Below are 19,569 nucleotides of genomic sequence, written 5' to 3' on the forward strand. Positions count from 1 at the left end.
CTCAGATAGTGATCAGAAAATATTTATGCAATTCCTTCCAATTAGTAGCCTGAATATGGGATTATTCTTTCTACCCAAAACTTTATGGTCTTCTGCACAAACCCAGTTTACCCAAGTTCTGCATGAGGGCACAAGAAACAAGCACAGCCTTACATGTGTCCAGTCCCTGCCTTTGCTTATTCCAGTACAGCCACAAAGCCATGAGCCTTAAAAACACAGAAAGCACGGGGCTGAACTGGCCCCAGCTAGAGAACTGTGGCAGACTGCTGTGTTACTGAGAGGTAACTATGGCAGCAGTGACCTCTTACTGTGCTGAATCTGCTGGATCTTCAGGAAAAATGCCCCCTGGTTTAATGCACCAAGCTGTACAGTAATATATTGCTGACTCTGTCTGGTTGGTAGGGTCAGATGATGCACTGAAAGACTTTCTCATTGATTTTCTCATTGCAAAAAATGTTTAACACTTCAAGTATTCAAATGCAAAAGATCCATGTATTTATTTGCAGACCAAAACCAGAAGGCCAGTAATAATCAGAGCACTTGCCTGAGTTGAAAGGCAGACAAATTCATAGCCCTGCTCTGAAGCAAGCAGAGCAGAAACTTTAAGACAGATCCCTAATTTTTCATGGAGAATAGGTCCAAATTTTGCCAACTTTGCCTGTATTTGGGAAGAATTTCACATCATCTGCTGTTGGATAATTTACTTCTAAGTATTTATGAGGTCTCAGACATCAGCTTTATAGCCCAGTAGGCAGGACACTAATGAAGGAAAAGTAGGATTCGAGTCTTTGCTTCAAGAATAATCATGATGTTGGACAAGAGCAGGGGACAACACACGCTCTCACACTCTTTCATTCTGACCAAAAAAAAAAATTCCCTCATTAATTCTCTGCTTCATTTTGTCCTTCAGAAAGATTTCCCACAGAAGTTGACCAGTTCTGGTGTATTTCCATATTACATTTTTATCTTGTAGATCTGCATTTTCTAATAAATACCACTGTCCAAAAATTCTTGATGCAGCTTGTTTATCTCCCTGAGGAGATGCAAAATTGTTCCCAGCAGATCTTAATGGGCTCTGCCAGTTTGAAGTTATTCACTGCCATAAGCTACCTGGGAGGACCACACCATGGACCCACCAGATCCAGTAATTCTCTTTCCTTTACAACGCACATGGACAGTTCCCTTCAGTGAGCTGTTCATGGACATTGCAAATCATGGCACAGATCAGCATCCAGAAGTTGTCTGAACCCTTCCTTCCAAGAGGCTTGGCATTTCCTGCCTTTGGCAGATTTCATCTCCCTTGAGTTGCCCAAATGTCATTTAACTTCAGCCCCAGTAATATTTTCTGCAATACTCTGATTAGCCTGAACATTTTTATCTACAAATTCTGTACCTTACTATTAATGATCTGCAAAGGCAGGTGAGCCAAGATATTGATTGCCAGTCACAGTAATGAAGGGGCACCTTGCTATTAACCTCTTTCCAGGGAGAATTATCCATTTATTTCCAGTCTTTTTATCTTATCTCTTAACCACTTTTTAATCCATGGCAGGACTTTATCTTTCACCATATGGTTGCTAACTTTCCTTAATAGCCTCTTGCTAAGGACTTTATCATCAAAAGCCTTTTTAAAGTCTAAATAAGTTGTATCCACTGATTCATCTCGGCTTCTCATTTGACTATCTTCCAAGAAATCTTACACATTTACAGAGATAAATGACAAAAGATGAGTTCAGTGGTCCATATCATAAATTCTTTGTCAGCCTTGCATAAAGTCATATTTCTTCTTTTACAGTTTTGTAGCTATCTTTTGTAAGGCTGGACTGTGGCATTCCTCTATTTATTTTTTGAAAATTCTTTTATTCTCCCCAATTCTAAAAAAAACCCACTGCTTTTTATCTGTTTGGGGTTTTTGTAGGAGTAGAACTCATTCCTTGAAACAAGTAACCAATATATCAAATCTAGTTCAGCTGAAAGAAACAGCATACAAAAATGCAATTAAACAAAGACAACATCATAAGGAAGCTATGTAAATGTAATATAAGCGCAGATGTGTAGAGGTTTAAAAAATCTTCAGAAAGCTGCAGTTCTGTGCAGTTCTCTAGTGAGGAATCCACAGACAAGGAACAAGACATCCCTACTTAAAGCACAGAAAGTGCATGGATAGCTGTGTGAACATTTACTAGCAAGTACTATGCAGAGAACAATTAAGTCTAAACACTGATTGTCATCCAAGAGCTCAATCATTCATTACTGTTATGTTTAGCAAATGAATTGCTGTTCAAACTGCCCATTCCTATCTAGTTTTCTCCATAACACAAGTTCCCTATTTCAGAATTTGTCCAAAACCATATTTCTATTCATCAGTCTTTTGTGTAAACAGCGAGCTACCTTTGTGACATGAATACAACACATCAATGCTAAGTCACATGGTGAACTAAGGTTTAGGAGCACTTCATTACTAAAAGTGTGATATGCGAAGCCACATCAAAGTGTTGCTCCAAAAGCATTGCTGCAAAAGTCTCCCAAACGAAAAAAGAAAAAAAAAGAAGCTAATCCTTGATTACTTGGAGTCAGTGCCTTTCATAGAGAGCCTGGTGAACTATATCAATGACTTGAAACATAATGCATTCCAGCTTTATTGGTCTGAAATGGGGAAATACTGCAGAGAACCAATGACATCGTGTTCTGTGACCCAAGTGAAAATGTTTGTGGTCGGCTCAATCTCAGTTGGCTTCAGCTATAGGCTAAAACACTGGGACCACACTGAGCACTAGAGTGTATAGACCTTTATCTGTGAGAGATTCGTAGGTAATGAAGACTTTGAATTGAACTCAAAATCTAAGGGATGCTGTGGGACAGCTGTGAGGGGCCTACAGCAGGTGGTGTGGTTACAGAAAGGATATGTTTGGTAATTTCCATATGGATTGCCCTAATTTAAATATATGCCCTAATTTAAATATAGTGAGTTACAAAAAAATCAATTTGGAAAGTCACGAAAATCCTGGAAGTGTTGCATGGTAAAAAAGGCTGCAGCCCCTTTGCTGAACTTGGAAAGAGGATGCCAGGGGGACACTGTCCTCTTACCATGCTCTGGTCCTGTGGCAATGATTACACTAAATCCCTTGGGTTTTACTCAGAAACTATCAGAAAGTGCCTTTCCAGACAGAAATTCCAAAGACATGTATTTACACAGGTAAGGTCTTATCTCTATATGAGACTGATTTCTTTCCGAAGCAGAGCTATTTACCATGCTGTGTAAATACAGGTAGTTTTAGACTGTCTTATAAAGGCTGATCTTATCCTCTTGTGAGTAGGTCAGCATGCCTTAAATTTGGCCCCAAGTGACTGAAGCTGGTTAGAAAGTCAAATGTACATTTCATCTGAAATAGATCTCTTTAATTGGAAGATCCTTCCAGGTCTGTGCTGTGGGAGCTTCATGGGAGAAACATCACTTAATGCATCATCATCCTCCTCCTCATCACCCCCACCATCACCCTGGTACAATCTAAGTGGCTTTTATGCAATTCCTGATGCCTTTTGAAAACTGGAAGAGTTGATGCAGTAGATTTCAGGATGCATTAGCATTCAGGATTTCTTTTTATTTCAGGAACTTTATTTCAACTCCTTGCAGCACAATTGGGAGTGAAGCACTGGGCCTGTCCTGGATTCAGCCCTTAAGGTTGTTAGGGTTTTAGTAAAGATGATTCCCCAGAACTAGTATTTTTACCTGTCATTTTCCAGTCTTCCAACTAGTGGCTCTGCTTTTCTAATTTTTGAACAGAAATATCTACTTTGGGATAGCCAAATAAGGATCTCCCCAAAATAAGCAGCCACCTCGGAATTATCTTCAGTCTCCCTTCCATAGCTAGGTTGTGTTCAGAATCCAGTGACCCTCCCACAGACCGTATCTGCTTATTTATTTAATTTAGGCTTCTCTTGGCTGTTTTATTTCTGTTACCTTTGCAGTAATTTTCTTCAGAATATTTAGTATGTTTAGTAACAATTTTTATTTTTTCTGTTTGCAGTCTTTGTGTTTTCCAGCCTACTTTTCCCCTCATATCTTCCTTCTTTGCCACCCCATTTATTTTCTTCCTTGTGCTTCCCGTTTTTAACCTTGGGAATGCAAATTGTTTTTGACTCTTTCACATTCTTAAGCCTCCATGCTGATTCTATGGATTTTAATTTCCGAGCTTCAAGCAGGGAGTTTCTAAGTTACTTCCTCTTTAAAAAAAATCTGGTTCTTGAAGTTTAGTATCCCAGAGAGTATGGCTTCTTCATGTGTTTCTCTCCTGCAATGAAGCTGGAATTATTTACATGGTAACCATTTCTCAGGGGTTCAGACACAATTTTTAGTCCTTGACAGGACTATGTCAAATGTTGTTTACATTAGGATACAGAAAACTCTGTTCTCTACACATTATCTCAGTGCAGCTTTCACTGAACTAATACGGACTTATTTTGGCTCCAGCCTTACTGCCTTCATACTCTTCTTCCTCTTCAGTACCGCTGCAATGTCATTTCTGTTGCTGTTATTTTGAAGTCAGTACCTCACTCCAGCTATTATCCTTCACGCTCTCCACTGCTTCTACATCCTTGGGTCCGTGTTTTGTGTTATTTCTCCCCTCCGAGCAGTGCCCACGCAAAGCGTTGCACACACAGAGCTGCTCCCCCCTCTGCAGCCTGACTTGTCCTCCCTACACAGCTTACACATAAAAAGTGTGGTATGCTTCTGATAATTCTCATCTCCTTATGCTCAAAAACCGCTGTTTTTTCCTCTCAGTGATGATACAATCCAGATCACCCATTTTCACACTCGGCTTTCTTAGGCTGGTTTATAGGCACTTGCGCTTTTATTTCCCAACTATAAGATGACCTAGATGAAAATTGTGATCTAGTTAGTTGAAAAACCCTGTAAAGTCTTTTCAACTCAATTGCAAAAGCACTTCCCATGACGCTGCACCTCACTTTTATTTACCAGTCTGCTAGTGTAAAATGTCCTTAAAATAGAATTTAATTTTAAACTGGGTTTAATACTTCTTTATATTGTCAAATTGATTTGAGAAAGCATTTATGTAACTGACAGGTGGATACATAGATTTCGTTGGTTTTTTTTTTAAGGAACCACTTCATTTTGTTGTCTGAAACATATTTGGAGTATATTTTAAACATTCTTTGCACCCAGACATAAAAGCACTGTTCTGGTTCTACTGGATATTTTCAAAGCTTACCATAACATATGCATTTTACATTTGCTTATGTTTTTTTTCAGCTGTAACAGAAATAGTTTATTCTTGAGTTTGTCAAAACTAGCAAGAAATTACCACCTACCTTCCAAATCAAGGGACTTTTTTTTCCAGTGGCTTCGGTTGTGACACACTGTTACAGCAGTCCTGTACCAGAATGGCCTGCACAGACCTTGAGAAACAAGCACAGTTGTTTTTCAGGATATCTGGCTAAGCCTTTACCCCCTTTTCCATCAGTGCCGACATTTTGTTGGTCTTCCGCTTTTTGTCCTTATCACATTTTCTTTACCAACTACTTAACAGCCTCTTCTCTTTTGTGATGTTTATTGGATGCTGTTTACCTAAGAGGTGAAAATCAAGCTCTGCTTTTTTCACTATTAATTTGAAACAGTGATATAAGACTAACATTAAATGTGCTATAACTATGCTGATGATGGCCTCGGAGTCTTGGTGGTACAACCCTTTGATAGTGGTTTTTAAATCCATTTGTTACATTACTTAAGATGTTTTTAGCTGGTATCACTCAATTGCAAGTGTTAATATTCTGCTCCATCACATCTTTCAGAAGGCATTAATTGATTCAGCCTCACTGTAAAACTGTGACAAGGTTCCTTCACAGATGGGGGAGTTTAAATTTGTGGGAGTGTAACCATGACTAACTCAGACAGTAGGTCAGTGTCAGAGGCAGGATCTCTTGCTAAACCAGCCAGACTACAAGAAGATCAAGCCTCTATTTTTGTACATGGTATTCTGGGAAGTGGCAATACAGATGAATTTTGGAGCTGGTGTTTACCTGTGAATGCATGTCTGCATCTTATTAATTGCACAGTTCTCTGTGTACTCACTATACATAAACACACGGTATAGATGAAAAGACCCCTTTCTTTGTGCTCTTTGCTCTCTTTCTGTGTCACTTCATCAGGAGTTGTCTCTGTTGCTGTTCCTCTGAGTGTTGTCAGGGAGGCAGTGCCCTCCTTGCTGCAAGATCTGCATAATGAGTTCAGATGAAGCTGAAGCTGGTGATGTTGTTCCACTCTGTGCTTCTCTTTAGGAGGAGGAATATTCCATCAGTACAAAGCGGTGACAGTACTGGAACTCCAGTTCTGGTATTGCTTCTATTCACATCTCAAAGGTTTTGTTTTAGGAAGGCACTTCAGCATGGAGGGAGAAGGAAAGGCCTCCTATTTAGATGCCAAGCCAGAGCCCAGTGCAGAACATGCCCGCTGACCAGTGCAGCACAGCTCTTCCTCCCATCAGCCAAGACAATTGCTTTTAATGTCGGAATTCTGCATGCAACACCAATGTGTTCATGCTCTTGCTTTCTGTCTCAGTTCATTTCTTTCCTTGAGGGAGCAACAGGACAAATCCTTTGATGACTTGTTTCCTGGTTAGAAGCCTTTACCTGCTTTCCCGGAGTGCTTCCTGTGGCTGGGAACCCTTGTAGTCAGCTCCTCCAACTGTTTGCCTAAATGGTCTTTAGGGAGACTAAAAGCAATGAACCAGGAATAGCAACATTTGACTTCAGCCAGGTCCCATGGGAATTTAGTTATTACTCACTGGATTGGATTGGCAACATGCCTTACACCTTTTACCAGGTACCTGCCAAAGGCTGCATGCCATGAACCTTCACAAACTGCTGTCACTGGTGTGCTCCTTGCAGAAGTGGGGTACTGGGGGACATGTTTGCTGTAATTAATACTGGGCTCCATACCTTTACATATCAATCGTACTTGCAATGTCTGGGTGAAAAATTTCTCCAATCTAAGTCTTGATTGTCATTTTAGCCATTTAGTGATCATGTGTCATTGTGTACACTACAAGCATAAATCCTGTCTTGTAGACAGCAGGGAAACGAATGAGGTTTGCCCGTATTCTGGCATCATTACAAGGGGTTCCAGCAGAGAAAAATGGAGTTTGGTTAAAGAGGGGGAAAGAAACGTGAATTTTAAAGGAAATGGGGAGAGTGGATCTCAGGACTGCATATATGGGTATTCAAGTTTTTTAAAGAAGGTTCTTTATTGGCAAGACTTATAGCACGCTTTGCTCATACAAGGATAGCTCAGGATAACCAGGTATTGGGTTTGCCCTCATCCACTTTTTTTAGGGTCATGTTTTTCATTTACATACTGAAAGTCATTAGTCTGTTTCTATTTAAAGTCATTTTTTTCATGCAGGCCTTCATATCTATACAGAATAACTTGCTGGTCATATACAAAAATTTTAAATTCTATCAAACATTGGCATTTTTTTTTATATCCTCAGGTATTCTATTTGATTGAGACTATAATCAGCTCTTGCAAGAACACTCCACCTCGAGTTTTAGTCTTAGTACCTCAGTGTACTTTGAGGTGTAAATCTGTCAGGTGTCCAAGCACAGCAGGATACTTCGACAGTTTAAACCCAGTTCTCCCCAATCAGCCTTATGAATAATAAAAAGCAGAATGGCCTATTCCAGTTTTGTACATGTAAAAGGCAATTACTTAATCAACAGAAAGAACTGGAGGAGAAATTAGAACTGAACTCTGAGGAAAGGTAACGGTTTCTTCTCTCCAGAAGAATATTCTAAAGTAAATAAATTAGTATTTTCCAAGACATTTTATTGAAAAGAATTTCCAGCCTGAGAGATTTCATTGCACCATTGAATGAGAGGTGTTGGGTTCCTTTGCATCTTCTTGTTGAGCAAAAAGAATTTATAAATCAGACTTCTGGGAATTGTTATCTCACAGCTTCTTCTAACAAACAACAATTTGTTTTAAAGGCTTTCACCAAAGATGTCATAAGTGGTAATCCCTATGTTGTAAGTGGGTACTTAATGTGATTTAACTTAATGCTGATGATGCAAAGCTATTCTCCCCCAAAGCCCATTAAGAACATCCAATTTTCTGGTAGACTAACACTCCTGCTTACTATCGTGGAGATAAGTGACTGTTTAACCAGGACAATAAGTAATACTTTCAAACCAAGGCTGCAAAACTGAGTGGCCACAAAACTGTTCTTTGTGAAAGTTCAGACTTTGAATGCAAATGTCACAAGCTGAGTTTTTTGTTTTTAGGAGTAGTTTGAATTTCTGTATGTACACACATGTACACACAGGCACTTTGCATCATCTTAATGGGTGTACTGGTGAATATCCTTATTTATGATATCAGTAGGCATGGTCTAGTAAAAAAAAGGCCAGTGCAAGCCATTTGTGTAAATTAAGTAAAGAAACCAATAAATAATGAGGTTTATTTCATGTCTCTCTAAAGTGCAGATAATGCTAACACTTTATCCAAGATAATACTTCTCACACCACATGCTTTTTGTGGCTTCTGTACATGCAGAACAGCACAAAAGGAAGTGTCTCTGGCATCATTAACAAAACATGCTAACAGTAATATTTGAAAAGCTTCAGGATGCAAAGTAGAAGCGAAGGCAAACTTTTCAGGAGCTTAAGGCTGCTCACTTGGGTCTAATATAGACTTAGCACTTTGCAGGTCAGTGGCTCTGCTATTTGTCTCTGACCTAACAGATCTGGAGTTCTTCACATCAAAACCAAGTCTTGCTGAGCTGAGATCAAACGTGTTAAGGTAAGGATCTTGCCAGTGATTTATCGTGCCAGGGAGGGTGATCAGGCCATAAGGGGCCACTGCAACTGAAGCTGACATTCCAGCAATTTCTCATGTGTAGTAATAAGGTAATTTTCTCAGGCAGAGCTTTAAGTCACAATAAATTTGCTTATTGTATTTTTCTGTGTTGTCTATAATGTCTGAAATCCTAGGAGGAATATTTATTTATGCAGCACAGCTAATTTCTAAGTAAGAACTTGTTCCTGGTGATGAACATTTAAAATGGCAGTTACCTACAAGGGAGATTAAATTCTTCCAAATGGCAGAACATATTTCCCATGTACAGATTAATAGCTCACACCGTTTTCTGTCACACATAAGGAGCACACAAGACTTGCAATGCACAAACAACACAAAACACAGGAGGACTACATAGAGTAATATGAGTCTTGTTTGTACAAACCCCTCCTCATTCCCACCATTTCAAACGAGCACTTGTGGAAGGGTTTCCAGGATCAAGTTCTTAATAGCCACAACTTCATTAAAGCCCAGTGACAACCCAATAGTTGATTATATAAACAAATACTCCTCCTCTCCACTCTCGATTTAGTGGATTTTAAAAAAATCTTTCATTATTTCAATTTTTAAGGTGCAGTGAGTGACATCAAGGATCATACTCCATAAAAACCACTGCCATCCTCACCCAATTCATCCAGTGATGGTTTGTCTTTGTAATTAGTGAAAATGGAAAGCACAGTTAATTTTTTAGTCATCCTGGTTTCACAAGCAATGTTTTTTGATGCAGTTAAAGAGAGTAAATGTTCTTGCCCAGCAATTAAAGAGTCCCACTGATGAAAGGATAAGTAAAGCTTGGCAGCTTAGTTTCTTAGGAATACATGAAATATTACCTGAGCTATGTTATTGCTCCTGTATTGTTCTACTAACAGCAGACAAATTCTTCATTAACTGAAAAAAGTAAAAATTACTTTGAGGAAAGCCTTTATGTGCTGCAACGAAAGTTTCTTCCCACAGGTTTAATAAGGCAGCCAAAAGGAGTAGAATGTTTGTGGTGGGTATAGTTCAACAGACAATACAATCTGAAGTTTCTTCTCTTTAGATTAATTTTCTTGAACAACCAGGCACAAAATAATCCCTTTAATGAGACTGAATTGAAATAACGGATGCTGTATCAGCATGTGGCACAGTGAGAAACTAAAACAGAAAAGGGTATCATCATCACAGTTTGGCAGCCTGGGTTTTGTGCAGGAAATACTTGGGGGGGGGAGGAGGAAAGTAAGCACGCTACTGCATGTTGCTAAGACTTATTTAATCTTCTTAACTAATTACTCACACTTCCTAATTCAAAATCATACAAACAAAAATGTTTAGATAAGCTGGGAGTTTTTTCAAATGGGTACCCCCTACAGCTTAGAAAACAAACATGACAGGTTTCCCCTGTCTGATGTGCTGCCATTTGCAGAAGAACAGACCCAACTCCCAGAAAGACAGAAGACTAATTAAGACAGGAAGACAGGCAGGTCAAACATTTGGCGTGAGGGATGAGGGACATAGGGGAGAAAAAATCATGTTACATTCCACTTTCACAGCAGACTGACGGGAGGCTTCAAGCCTTTCTCTGATTCCATTTGCTGCTCAGAGACCCTGGATTCCTCCGGTTTCTTCTCCCATCACACCCCTTTCCTGGCATACCATTCCCTAAACCTCTTCTGTCTGTGAGCTGGCTCAGTGGGGGACTTGCCTGTTTGCCTTTAAGCACCTGAACATCCAGGTGGGCAGAGCAGGACAGCAGCCCCTGCAGACAGGTCCTGCTTTCCCCTCTCCTCCCACCTCTATGGGACTGAAAAGAGCCCCAGCTCCTGTCACCATTAGGGCTCGATCATGGGAATCCTTCTCCAGCTCATGTCAGCCACACTGAAGCCTGAACTAATTTACACAGACTGAAATGTCACCAAACCTTGATGTAGTCACCTCTTTCAAACACTTGGCTTCTGATCCAAAGTCTACTGGTATGAAGCACTGGCTTTAATTTTGGTAGAGTTGACTCAGGCCTTGCTACCTGGGATTAACACCCAGAGAAGGCAAACACCCTGGTCTTCTCATCGGACACCTACCCTTGGCACAGGACAGGGCTTGCACAAACAAACTTGTACCAGAGCTGGCTGCACTGCTGCACGGACAGCAAAACCACTTACTTCTTGGGCATTTTATTTCTGATTCCACTTTTTTGATCCTCCTGCTGTACTATGTTTGTGAAGGTTTAAAATTCTCCAACCTTCTCAGCACAGTCACAAGTTTGCCCTCTAGATTTCTTGAGTGCAATTTCAAGCTTGCATTTATGAAGGAAAGCTACATTTATGGTACACCAGGTCCAAAAGCTATGGCATTATTCAATCAGGCTCTGAGGTCCAAATGAGACTTTAAAAAAGATAAAGCACCCCACAGCACACAGAGCTTTAGAACAGAGCTCTTTTTCCTTTTCTTTTTTTTTTTTCTTTTTTCTTTCTTTTTCTGTTTTTACAGTGGGGGGCGGGGGGGGGGGGGTGGTGTGAGTAAGGAGAGAGAAGGACAACCCAGCAGCCAAAGGGGAAGAATAAAAATCAACATATTCTGGTTTTGTTTGGCCTTTCAGACCTCACAGGCTCTAGAGCATGTGTCAAATTTCCAGTGAAACAGCTTTGTTTCCCAGTAGAAACATCCCTCTGGAGGCTGTGGCCACTGATTCCTTTTCCTCAACTGGGGCCTGATTCAGCTCCCACTGAAACCAGCTGGATTTTTTCCTTTTGTTCTACTCTGGACCTCTTGGACCTCTTGTAGCTGAAAACTAGCTGTACCCACAGGAGCTTGCTTGCCCGAATTAGATTTGGTGCAATGTTGTTCCTCTGCAGTTTACTGCTACTCTCTTACAATTGCAGTTCCTCCACAGCTGAAAGGCATCTCACTAAAGAACCCGAATCTGGGTAACTTCTGAGGATGATTCTGCTCTGGGGTAATGAACGACATGAGAACTACCTGTCCTGAGGTGCTGGGCCAGCCAGGCTGCCTTGGCTCGAGCAGGGCTATCCCCTGAAAGCAGCACAGCGCTGGCACTGCCCAGACAGGCTCATTCATGACTCAGAAGCAGGATCCTCCCTGGGGAGGTTGGCCTTGAAGCCCATTACTCACCTTTTGTGAACTGCCATCAAGAAGCTGTGACTCTTGCTGGTCACCTCAACAAACCTCTTAAAAATAAAATTCAATGGCACTGCTGATCCATCGCTGGTCATTCAGCCAGCAGACTGTTGGCATTGGCTTTTGCTTTCCTAACACCTTCTTATAAATCAGAGATTTGCTGATTCCATGGCCAGCTGTTGGTTTCCAGTCACTCCCAGGAGTGCCTCACAACACACTGTAGAATGTGAGAGATTTGCTGTATCAAGACAGCCATAAAAGTGAAAGAAAACAAGGCCTGTGAAAATAAACAAGCTGCACCTCTGATTGGCAATCCCACCTAGTTCATTCCCTTACAATCGTACTAATCATTAGGACTCTTGAAATGTTTCCCAAGGAGAGGAAATGAAGTTGCTGAGATGGGAAAGGATATGAAATTTCCTGACCAGACTGAGGCACAGGTGCCCGGTATCTGGGATCTTATGCAGTATTTACCAAGGGAAATGCTGCTGCTGGATTTTTTGCATGCCTCTAAAATTGTTGTCTGTCCCCCCTAAAAAAGAAGTGCCATTATGTACTTCTAGTGCCTCCAGCTCTGAGAAGATGCTGAGGGCCAAGCAGCTGTGATTCTCTTATAAAGTACTTTGGCATCTGATGCCCCCTCCCCCATCCCAGCAGATTTAGTGTCAAAAGCTCTCTAAGGAAAAAGCCACATATGAAAAAAAGATCTTTGATGGAATGAAACTATAACCAGCTACTAAATCAATTGAGTTAGGAAATTCCCATTCCTTCCTCCATTCATCCAGAACCAAATCTCCTGTGGGAAGCCATTATTATTTGGATGTTAAAATCCTCTTCCTGTACCAAAAAACATTTCTAGGAGCTGCAACAGCACAAAAACCTTGTTTATTAAATCCATGGGAAAATAATTCCACCTCCAAAGAGCTGAATGTAGGGCCACTGTCTGTGCACTGCCTGAAGTTCTGAGTTAAACAGCTGGGGAGCCTGAAGAAAATGTCTCATGACATCATCACTAAGCAATATCGAATTAAGAATGTAGATCATCATTTCACTCACACATCATTTGAGAACATGTTCAAGAAAGGAAATGAAAAGTTACATTGTTGCCACCTGTGTTGATTACTCTTATGAATTAAGAGAGCCCAAAATATTTTTTTTTCCCCTGTATGTTTTAAGGAAAGGCAATACAACAAAGAGAGGCAGCAAGCATGCAGGAATCCCCAGTGAATGTAAAAATCAGTTCCATTTCCCAAAACCAGGGCTAGCCCCTGGCTCAACAGCAGAGGGAATTGGAAGTGCCATTAAACTAAAGCTCCTTCAACTAAGAGCTGCAAAGGAGGTATTAGATCTTTGCTTTATTTTAATTAATTATATTTATACACGCACTCATAAAGATAGTTGTTTAGTACTTCCTTGCTGGTAAATAGTGTTGAAAACATGTTTTCTCCCTGCTCTAAATTTTTCTGTTGCTGCACTGCAGACCAGAATGTCTAGCCTGGGTTTGTACACATCCTTTCCTCTTTGAATACTTATCACTCCAATTACCTGCATGGTTTAAAATGAACATGAAGTTGCTAATTATTACTAAGCCAGCTGGGATGGATGGCTACTGAAACAAGAGATTGTAGCTGTTTATTTGCAAAGCTAAATTTGCTTTGTGTTATGCTAAAAACATTTACTCTTGGCTTGATTTCAAAACTGATGAGCATCCAAAATGCTATTGAACTCAGTGTGTAATGCTTGTGAAATACAGGTCTTGTGCAAAATGCAGTGTATGATTTTCTTCCAACTACATGTCAGCAGTTTCAAAGTAGCTTGGAATTTTTACACTGTAACTTTGGAGTTTACTTTTCCTTTGTATAATTTTTGGTATGATGGTGTATCTCCAAGGCTCTGAAGAGTCACTTGGCCTATAGGATGAGTCAGACTGCTTTCTTGACCAGCCCTGTGGAACTCTGTCAACAGAGGCCATATATAATGAGCCACAGGCAGGATTTGAACCTAGTGAATACATGGTGGGACCATTATCTTGCAAAGTTCTAGTAAAAGTTCTGTGAGAGCATGAGTGTATGGCCAAGAGGTTATTGTCAGTACCAGGAGGGATGTGACCGTTCTGTTTAGGAAAATCCATGCCCTTTCCGTCTTTCATTTGGAAAGGAACAGAAATTGCCCAGAGATCTGTGTGATGAGATCTCGTGAGAATGCTGACACTCCAAGGGGCATCATGTTCACAGGGACAGCTGGGAGCTTCCACACAGGCCTGTCACACTGCTCTGTTTGGAACAGCCCCTCCCATCCCCTCCAACCTCACACACCCCAGCAACTGCACCCCCAGCTCCTCTGCTGGCCCCTTTGGCATCACTGGGGAACAAAGGTATTTGGTTTCCTCCTTTGCCCCCTGCACACCAGCCACAGCCAGACTCCATTCACAGGAGGCCTTGGCTGCTTTGCCACTCGGGTTTGTTCTTGGCTAAATCGCTGCACTGACAGGGACACCTCAGTACAGCAGCAAAGTTGGCCTTTTATCTTCTTGCTCTGACATTACTGCCACTACTGCCTCTACTGAGAGTAAATGGCAAACAAAACATTTGTGTATTCCAAGATTTTTCAAGTGCTCCCTTCTTCCCCTTGCCTTTTGGCACAATGCTATTGATAGCACCCAACAGGCCAGATTATTTAACTGCCACAATGCCACATAGCAAATGCATGACACACTATAGACTTTTTCTTCTCCCTACTGCATATCACAAAAGGTAACGCTAGGACTCAAACAAAAACAAATTACCTCAGTAACTCCTGGAAAACTCAAGTGGTTAATCAGTTACCTTTTATTTACATATATATGCTTAATGCTGAATTAAGTTGTAAAAACCAAAGACTGATTTATAGCCCCAGTCAGCCTTAATTAACATTGATTCCAGGGGAATAGTATATGTGAATAGCCTTCACAATTGAGGTTGAACAATGAACTCACTGGGTGTTGTCCAATTTGTAGCATGATTTACATGGAAGCAAGCCCTTCTTTTTCTAAGGTTACCCCTTTTTTATCTGGTGTTTAGGATGGGTTATATATAATCCATAGATAGGAACATTTGCTGTCAAATATTCCCCCTGATTTAAAGTTAGCCTTTAGCATGATCACTATAAATAAGGGAGAAAAAAACCCAATTTGAGGCTTTGCAGGGATTCCTTTTTCTTGCAATGTGTCATCGCTTCTCCATTTCATGGCATTTTTACGAAGTGGCCATAATGAAAGTCAGATTAAATGTACAGGATATATACATTTAATCAACAGCCATTGGAGTCAGTAGTGCTGGAAGAGTTATAAAAGCCCCTGTGAATGCAAATTTATTGCAAAAGAATCTGCGTCTCGGTGGTAGGAATATCTGCTGAATGGTACTACCTGACACAGAACACCTAAAACTTTCAAAAGTGAATTATTTAAGTGTAAGGCTTTGCTTGTAAAGCCGCCAGCTGCTGGATTTCAAGACTTGAAACTGTTCCAAAACATGGGATAGGTACTTTATTTGTGCACTAGAGTAAATACTCTGATTTTACTGCCAATTTAAATGTGCTCAGTTTACAGTAATGAGCTTGTATAGGCAATACCTTGTTTATAGAAAGTGGAACAGGAAGAAACTAACATTAACCATTAACAGTAGCAATTTCTCTTGCTTTCAGCTCTAAATTTATGCCAAATAGATACTTCCCATGTCCTATCTGAAATATTTACTATCACTGTTCTTTTTCTAAGCCAGTGGGATAAATGGAGCAGTCAATAAAATCATGCAGCTTTTCCTTCCAGTCAGCTTGAATTGCAGCACTCTTTTGTAATTCCACAACACTATTTCTCATTCCTGTGGCTAAATGTATTTCAAGAACAAATGCATGTCCTGTGTACTAGCAAACCTGATGATAGGTGTTAATCCCAGCAGAATGGAGTTACATTTTTTTAATCTATTTTAAAAAGAACAGACCACTGCTCTAAGGGAAATGTACTGAATTGTGGCTGCCACGATTTCTCAGGTTCTTGTACTCAACCAAACTGCTTTATTCTTTCAGTGCAGCTCACAGAAGAAGCCCATGTGTTTATGTACATCCTGTCACCTTAAACAAACATGCTTACATCTTCTCTGGCCATCTGCTCCTGAAGCTGGAAGTCTTCCCCCTTCCCCTCCCTCCTCAGCACCCCCTGACACACTCACTGGGTGCAGAGTTAATTCTGAGAAAACTCAGTGGAAAGCATGAAGTAAATTCCTTCTTCTACACAGGTCACAGATCTCAGGGTTTCTTTGCTTACTTACAGTCTACAAGTGACAGTGATACAGCAGAGGATTTCAGCTTATGGCATTGGTCACTAGAGATCGTACTGGTGATTCTTTCACTATCCCATTTGGGTTAGCTCCAGGATATCCTAACAGGGACCAGGACTTGGGTTTGCTGAACAGTGTCATCATGAGCAGGAAGACACCAGCACAGTCTGAGACCCCCACAGTCCAAGGACACAAACGGGTTCAGGATAAATAGGGCATGCAAGGAAAGCAATGGCCATGGTGTGGTAGGTCCTGAGTTCAGCAACCTTTGAAAACCTAAACAGAAGGAGCAAGGAGGAGTAAAGAAAGGACAGACTCTGGAATGGATGGAGGGACACACAGCAAAGAGGTTTGAGGCATTTGGGAAGATGAGGAAGCACAACAGAAATGCATCTATAATAGCAAAAGCACATGGTATTATTGGTTTCTGCGTGCAGTTCTATTGGCAGGGTCTTTTCCAGGCACGCAGAGGTTCCTCCCACACACGACCACAGTGAGCTGGACACGAGTGAGCTCTGGAGCAGGAGCTGTGACACTGCAGCTACTGTGGCACCAAGCCTGAGCTAACAAGCCCCGCTGAGAGGAACACAGCTACAGCACTTCCATTTGGCTTGGAGAATAGGTTTGAGCAAGCTCATGTCTAGTAACTGAAAACTCTACAGATGTATTTTTGCCTTCGTGTATATAAAGATGGGCCAGTTTCTCTCACCTGTGTAATCTCTGATTGGAACTCCTCAAGATTTCAAAGGTCCCTCCCTTTATAAACACAGCCCTGTATGCAAAAACAAACAAACAAACAAACAAAAAACCAAAAAACCAAAACAAAAAACCAACAACAAAAAAACCAAAAAAAAAACCAGGTGGTGAACATTCCTTCTCTCTACATGTGAACTCCTGCTTTAGTGGAGTCAGGGGGAAAATTCCTGTGTATATCAATGAAGCCAGGACATCATCTTACGAATTTAAAGTTGTATTTCATGGAATCCAATAAAAATACATTGATATCTGGACTCCAAGGAACCCAAATCATGCCTGGATTTTTTGAACACTTTCATTCTTGGAAAGATTTAAAAGACAGAAAGAGTCTGAATACCTGGAAAACTTTTCACTCAGTCATTTTCATGTGGTGACTTCTTTAATACTTGCTAATAAATAATTGCATCCTGTTCTTAAAAGTCATTCAGCAGAAGATAACGGACATGTATGCAGCTACCAGTAAAAATCTACTTTAAATAAACTCATTTGTCATTACCTTTCTCGAAACAGCTGTTGTCAGCACCATTACCATTTAAATTTGTTTTGCCCCTGACAATTAAAATATCAACACTGAGAGAATGTAACAATTTCCATTGTTCCTAGCAGATAAGCAAGTTAGTTTTGTGCTGCAAGCCGTCACTGTAGCCATAATTAACTGACTGTGTATTGAAGAACTGTGATGTTTGAGATTATTCAGCCTTGACTGGGATGTATCAGTGACTAAATGTTTACTTACTGAACTGAGTGATTACTCCAAATCCTTGTCTTGTCTCCAGCAGTTTCAAGGCTTTTTCTCTGATGCAGCTATTTCTTTTTTTAGTTTATTTGTTACAGTTTTTGAACCAAATCTGAACATCAACCAATGTTTAGACTTTGATGTTGCTTCTATAATGACACTGCTATAGAATACAGAAAGACATCAGGGGCTGACCTCAGCCTGAACTCTTGAAAACTGTAGTTTTCACACACAAAAATAAGTTTCAGTTCTCTTGTATTAGAATCTGCAGCTTTTCACATGAGTTTGTTGTTATATACATTACTGTTTGTTCATGCAAGAGACCTGATGGCTTTTCTTCCTTTTCTAGATTTTCATCAATAATGAGTGGCAGAATTCTGAAAGTGGAAGAATATTCCCAGTATATAATCCAGCAACAGGAGAACAAATCTGTGACATTCAGGAAGCTGACAAGGTAATGTGTCCCATGAATGGCTATATGTTTAATATATAAATTAAATGTATAACAGAATGTATAGCCCAGAATAGCACTGTTGGGCAGTTCTTTTATTAATCATAGTTCCAAAACCCATCACATGTGACTAAGGTTGTATAACAGCAAATTCCCTAAGCCTACTTGTGTTACTTACCTGGTGTCTTCAATTTTCTTCTTCCGTCTTCCCAGGTTGATACGGACAAGGCAGTGAGGGCAGCTCGGCTGGCTTTTTCCCTTGGTTCTGTTTGGAGGAGAATGGATGCCTCAGAAAGAGGCCATCTTTTGGATAAGTTAGCAGACTTGGTGGAAAGGGACAGGGCAATTCTCGCTGTAAGTGAAATATAAAAATCAGTAGTCACATCAGTGGTCAGTTTTACATTCTGAGAGCCAATTCATTCATGAACGGGTTGATGTGAATTGTATGTGAAAACAACACGCAGCTTCCCGGCTGAAATGGCTCTGTCCATTTTCAATGTGGTGCAAAACCCATAAAAGCCAACGAGAGGCTTCCAGTGGGCTCAGATCAGCTTTGAATTGGACGTCACACAAGAGCACGCGTGTGCACATGTGTGTGCCTGCCAGGCAGGCCTGTAACTCTTCTAGAATAAGACACGGCAGGTTGGGATGATCTGTGCAGGTGGGAAGGGAAGGGCAAGTGTGGTGCTTAGGGACACTCAGCCGGTGACACAAATTCCGAGCGCGGCTCCGTTCCACGCTCGGATGAAGCCATCGGAACGGTGGCATTGTTAATGTTGTTTTCCGCATGTCAAGTGCTTTGAACTAAGCCCGTGAACATCTTAATTCCAGCTTTGTCAACACTTAAATCATCTTACCGCCGGCAGATACTGTAAAATCGCCATGGGGAGAAGGAAGTGCACAGCAAATCAAGTTTACTCTGCCTGTCATTTAATTTTTATTTCTGGAGCCAAGTTCTTTACTGAGCTGCACTGCAGGCAGTGCCATTAATTGCTCTTGGGGATATAAGTCAGTGCAGAATTAGGCCTCCATTCTTCTCTATAGAAACTCATTTGATGGTTGGTGTGTTACATAGGGGCGTCCTTTGCTCATTCTTAATGATTTCTATTGGACGGCTATTGAGAATGAGTTAAGCTACTCAACATCTTAGGATATTTTATTGGATTTTTTTTGCTAAATGATCTTAGGAACCCCTAAGAGGATAGCTTATAAGATTCTTTTAAAAATAGGAGTATTAACTAAAAAATAAAGATAGCTTGTTAATTTATGAGCTTCCCTAGAGGAAAGTTTGTTTATTTGATGGCAATAAATAAACTGGCTGTACAGTATA

The 19,569-nt window shown here is 40.6% G+C and overlaps 1 protein-coding gene across 1 annotated transcript in view; it reads left to right on the forward strand.

Moving 5' to 3' along the window:
* Positions 1-19,569, forward strand: part of ALDH1A2 (aldehyde dehydrogenase 1 family member A2) — a 52,630-nt gene that overhangs the window by 5,236 nt on the left and 27,825 nt on the right. The window contains exons 2-3 of the mRNA XM_038147336.1: positions 18,138-18,242; positions 18,453-18,593. Coding sequence (XP_038003264.1) covers positions 18,138-18,242; positions 18,453-18,593 — 246 coding nt within the window. The remainder of the gene's footprint in view (positions 1-18,137; positions 18,243-18,452; positions 18,594-19,569) is intronic.

The sequence above is a fragment of the Motacilla alba genome, chromosome 10 (genome assembly GCF_015832195.1).
Source record: "Motacilla alba alba isolate MOTALB_02 chromosome 10, Motacilla_alba_V1.0_pri, whole genome shotgun sequence".
In the NCBI taxonomy this organism is placed as follows: domain Eukaryota; kingdom Metazoa; phylum Chordata; class Aves; order Passeriformes; family Motacillidae; genus Motacilla; species Motacilla alba.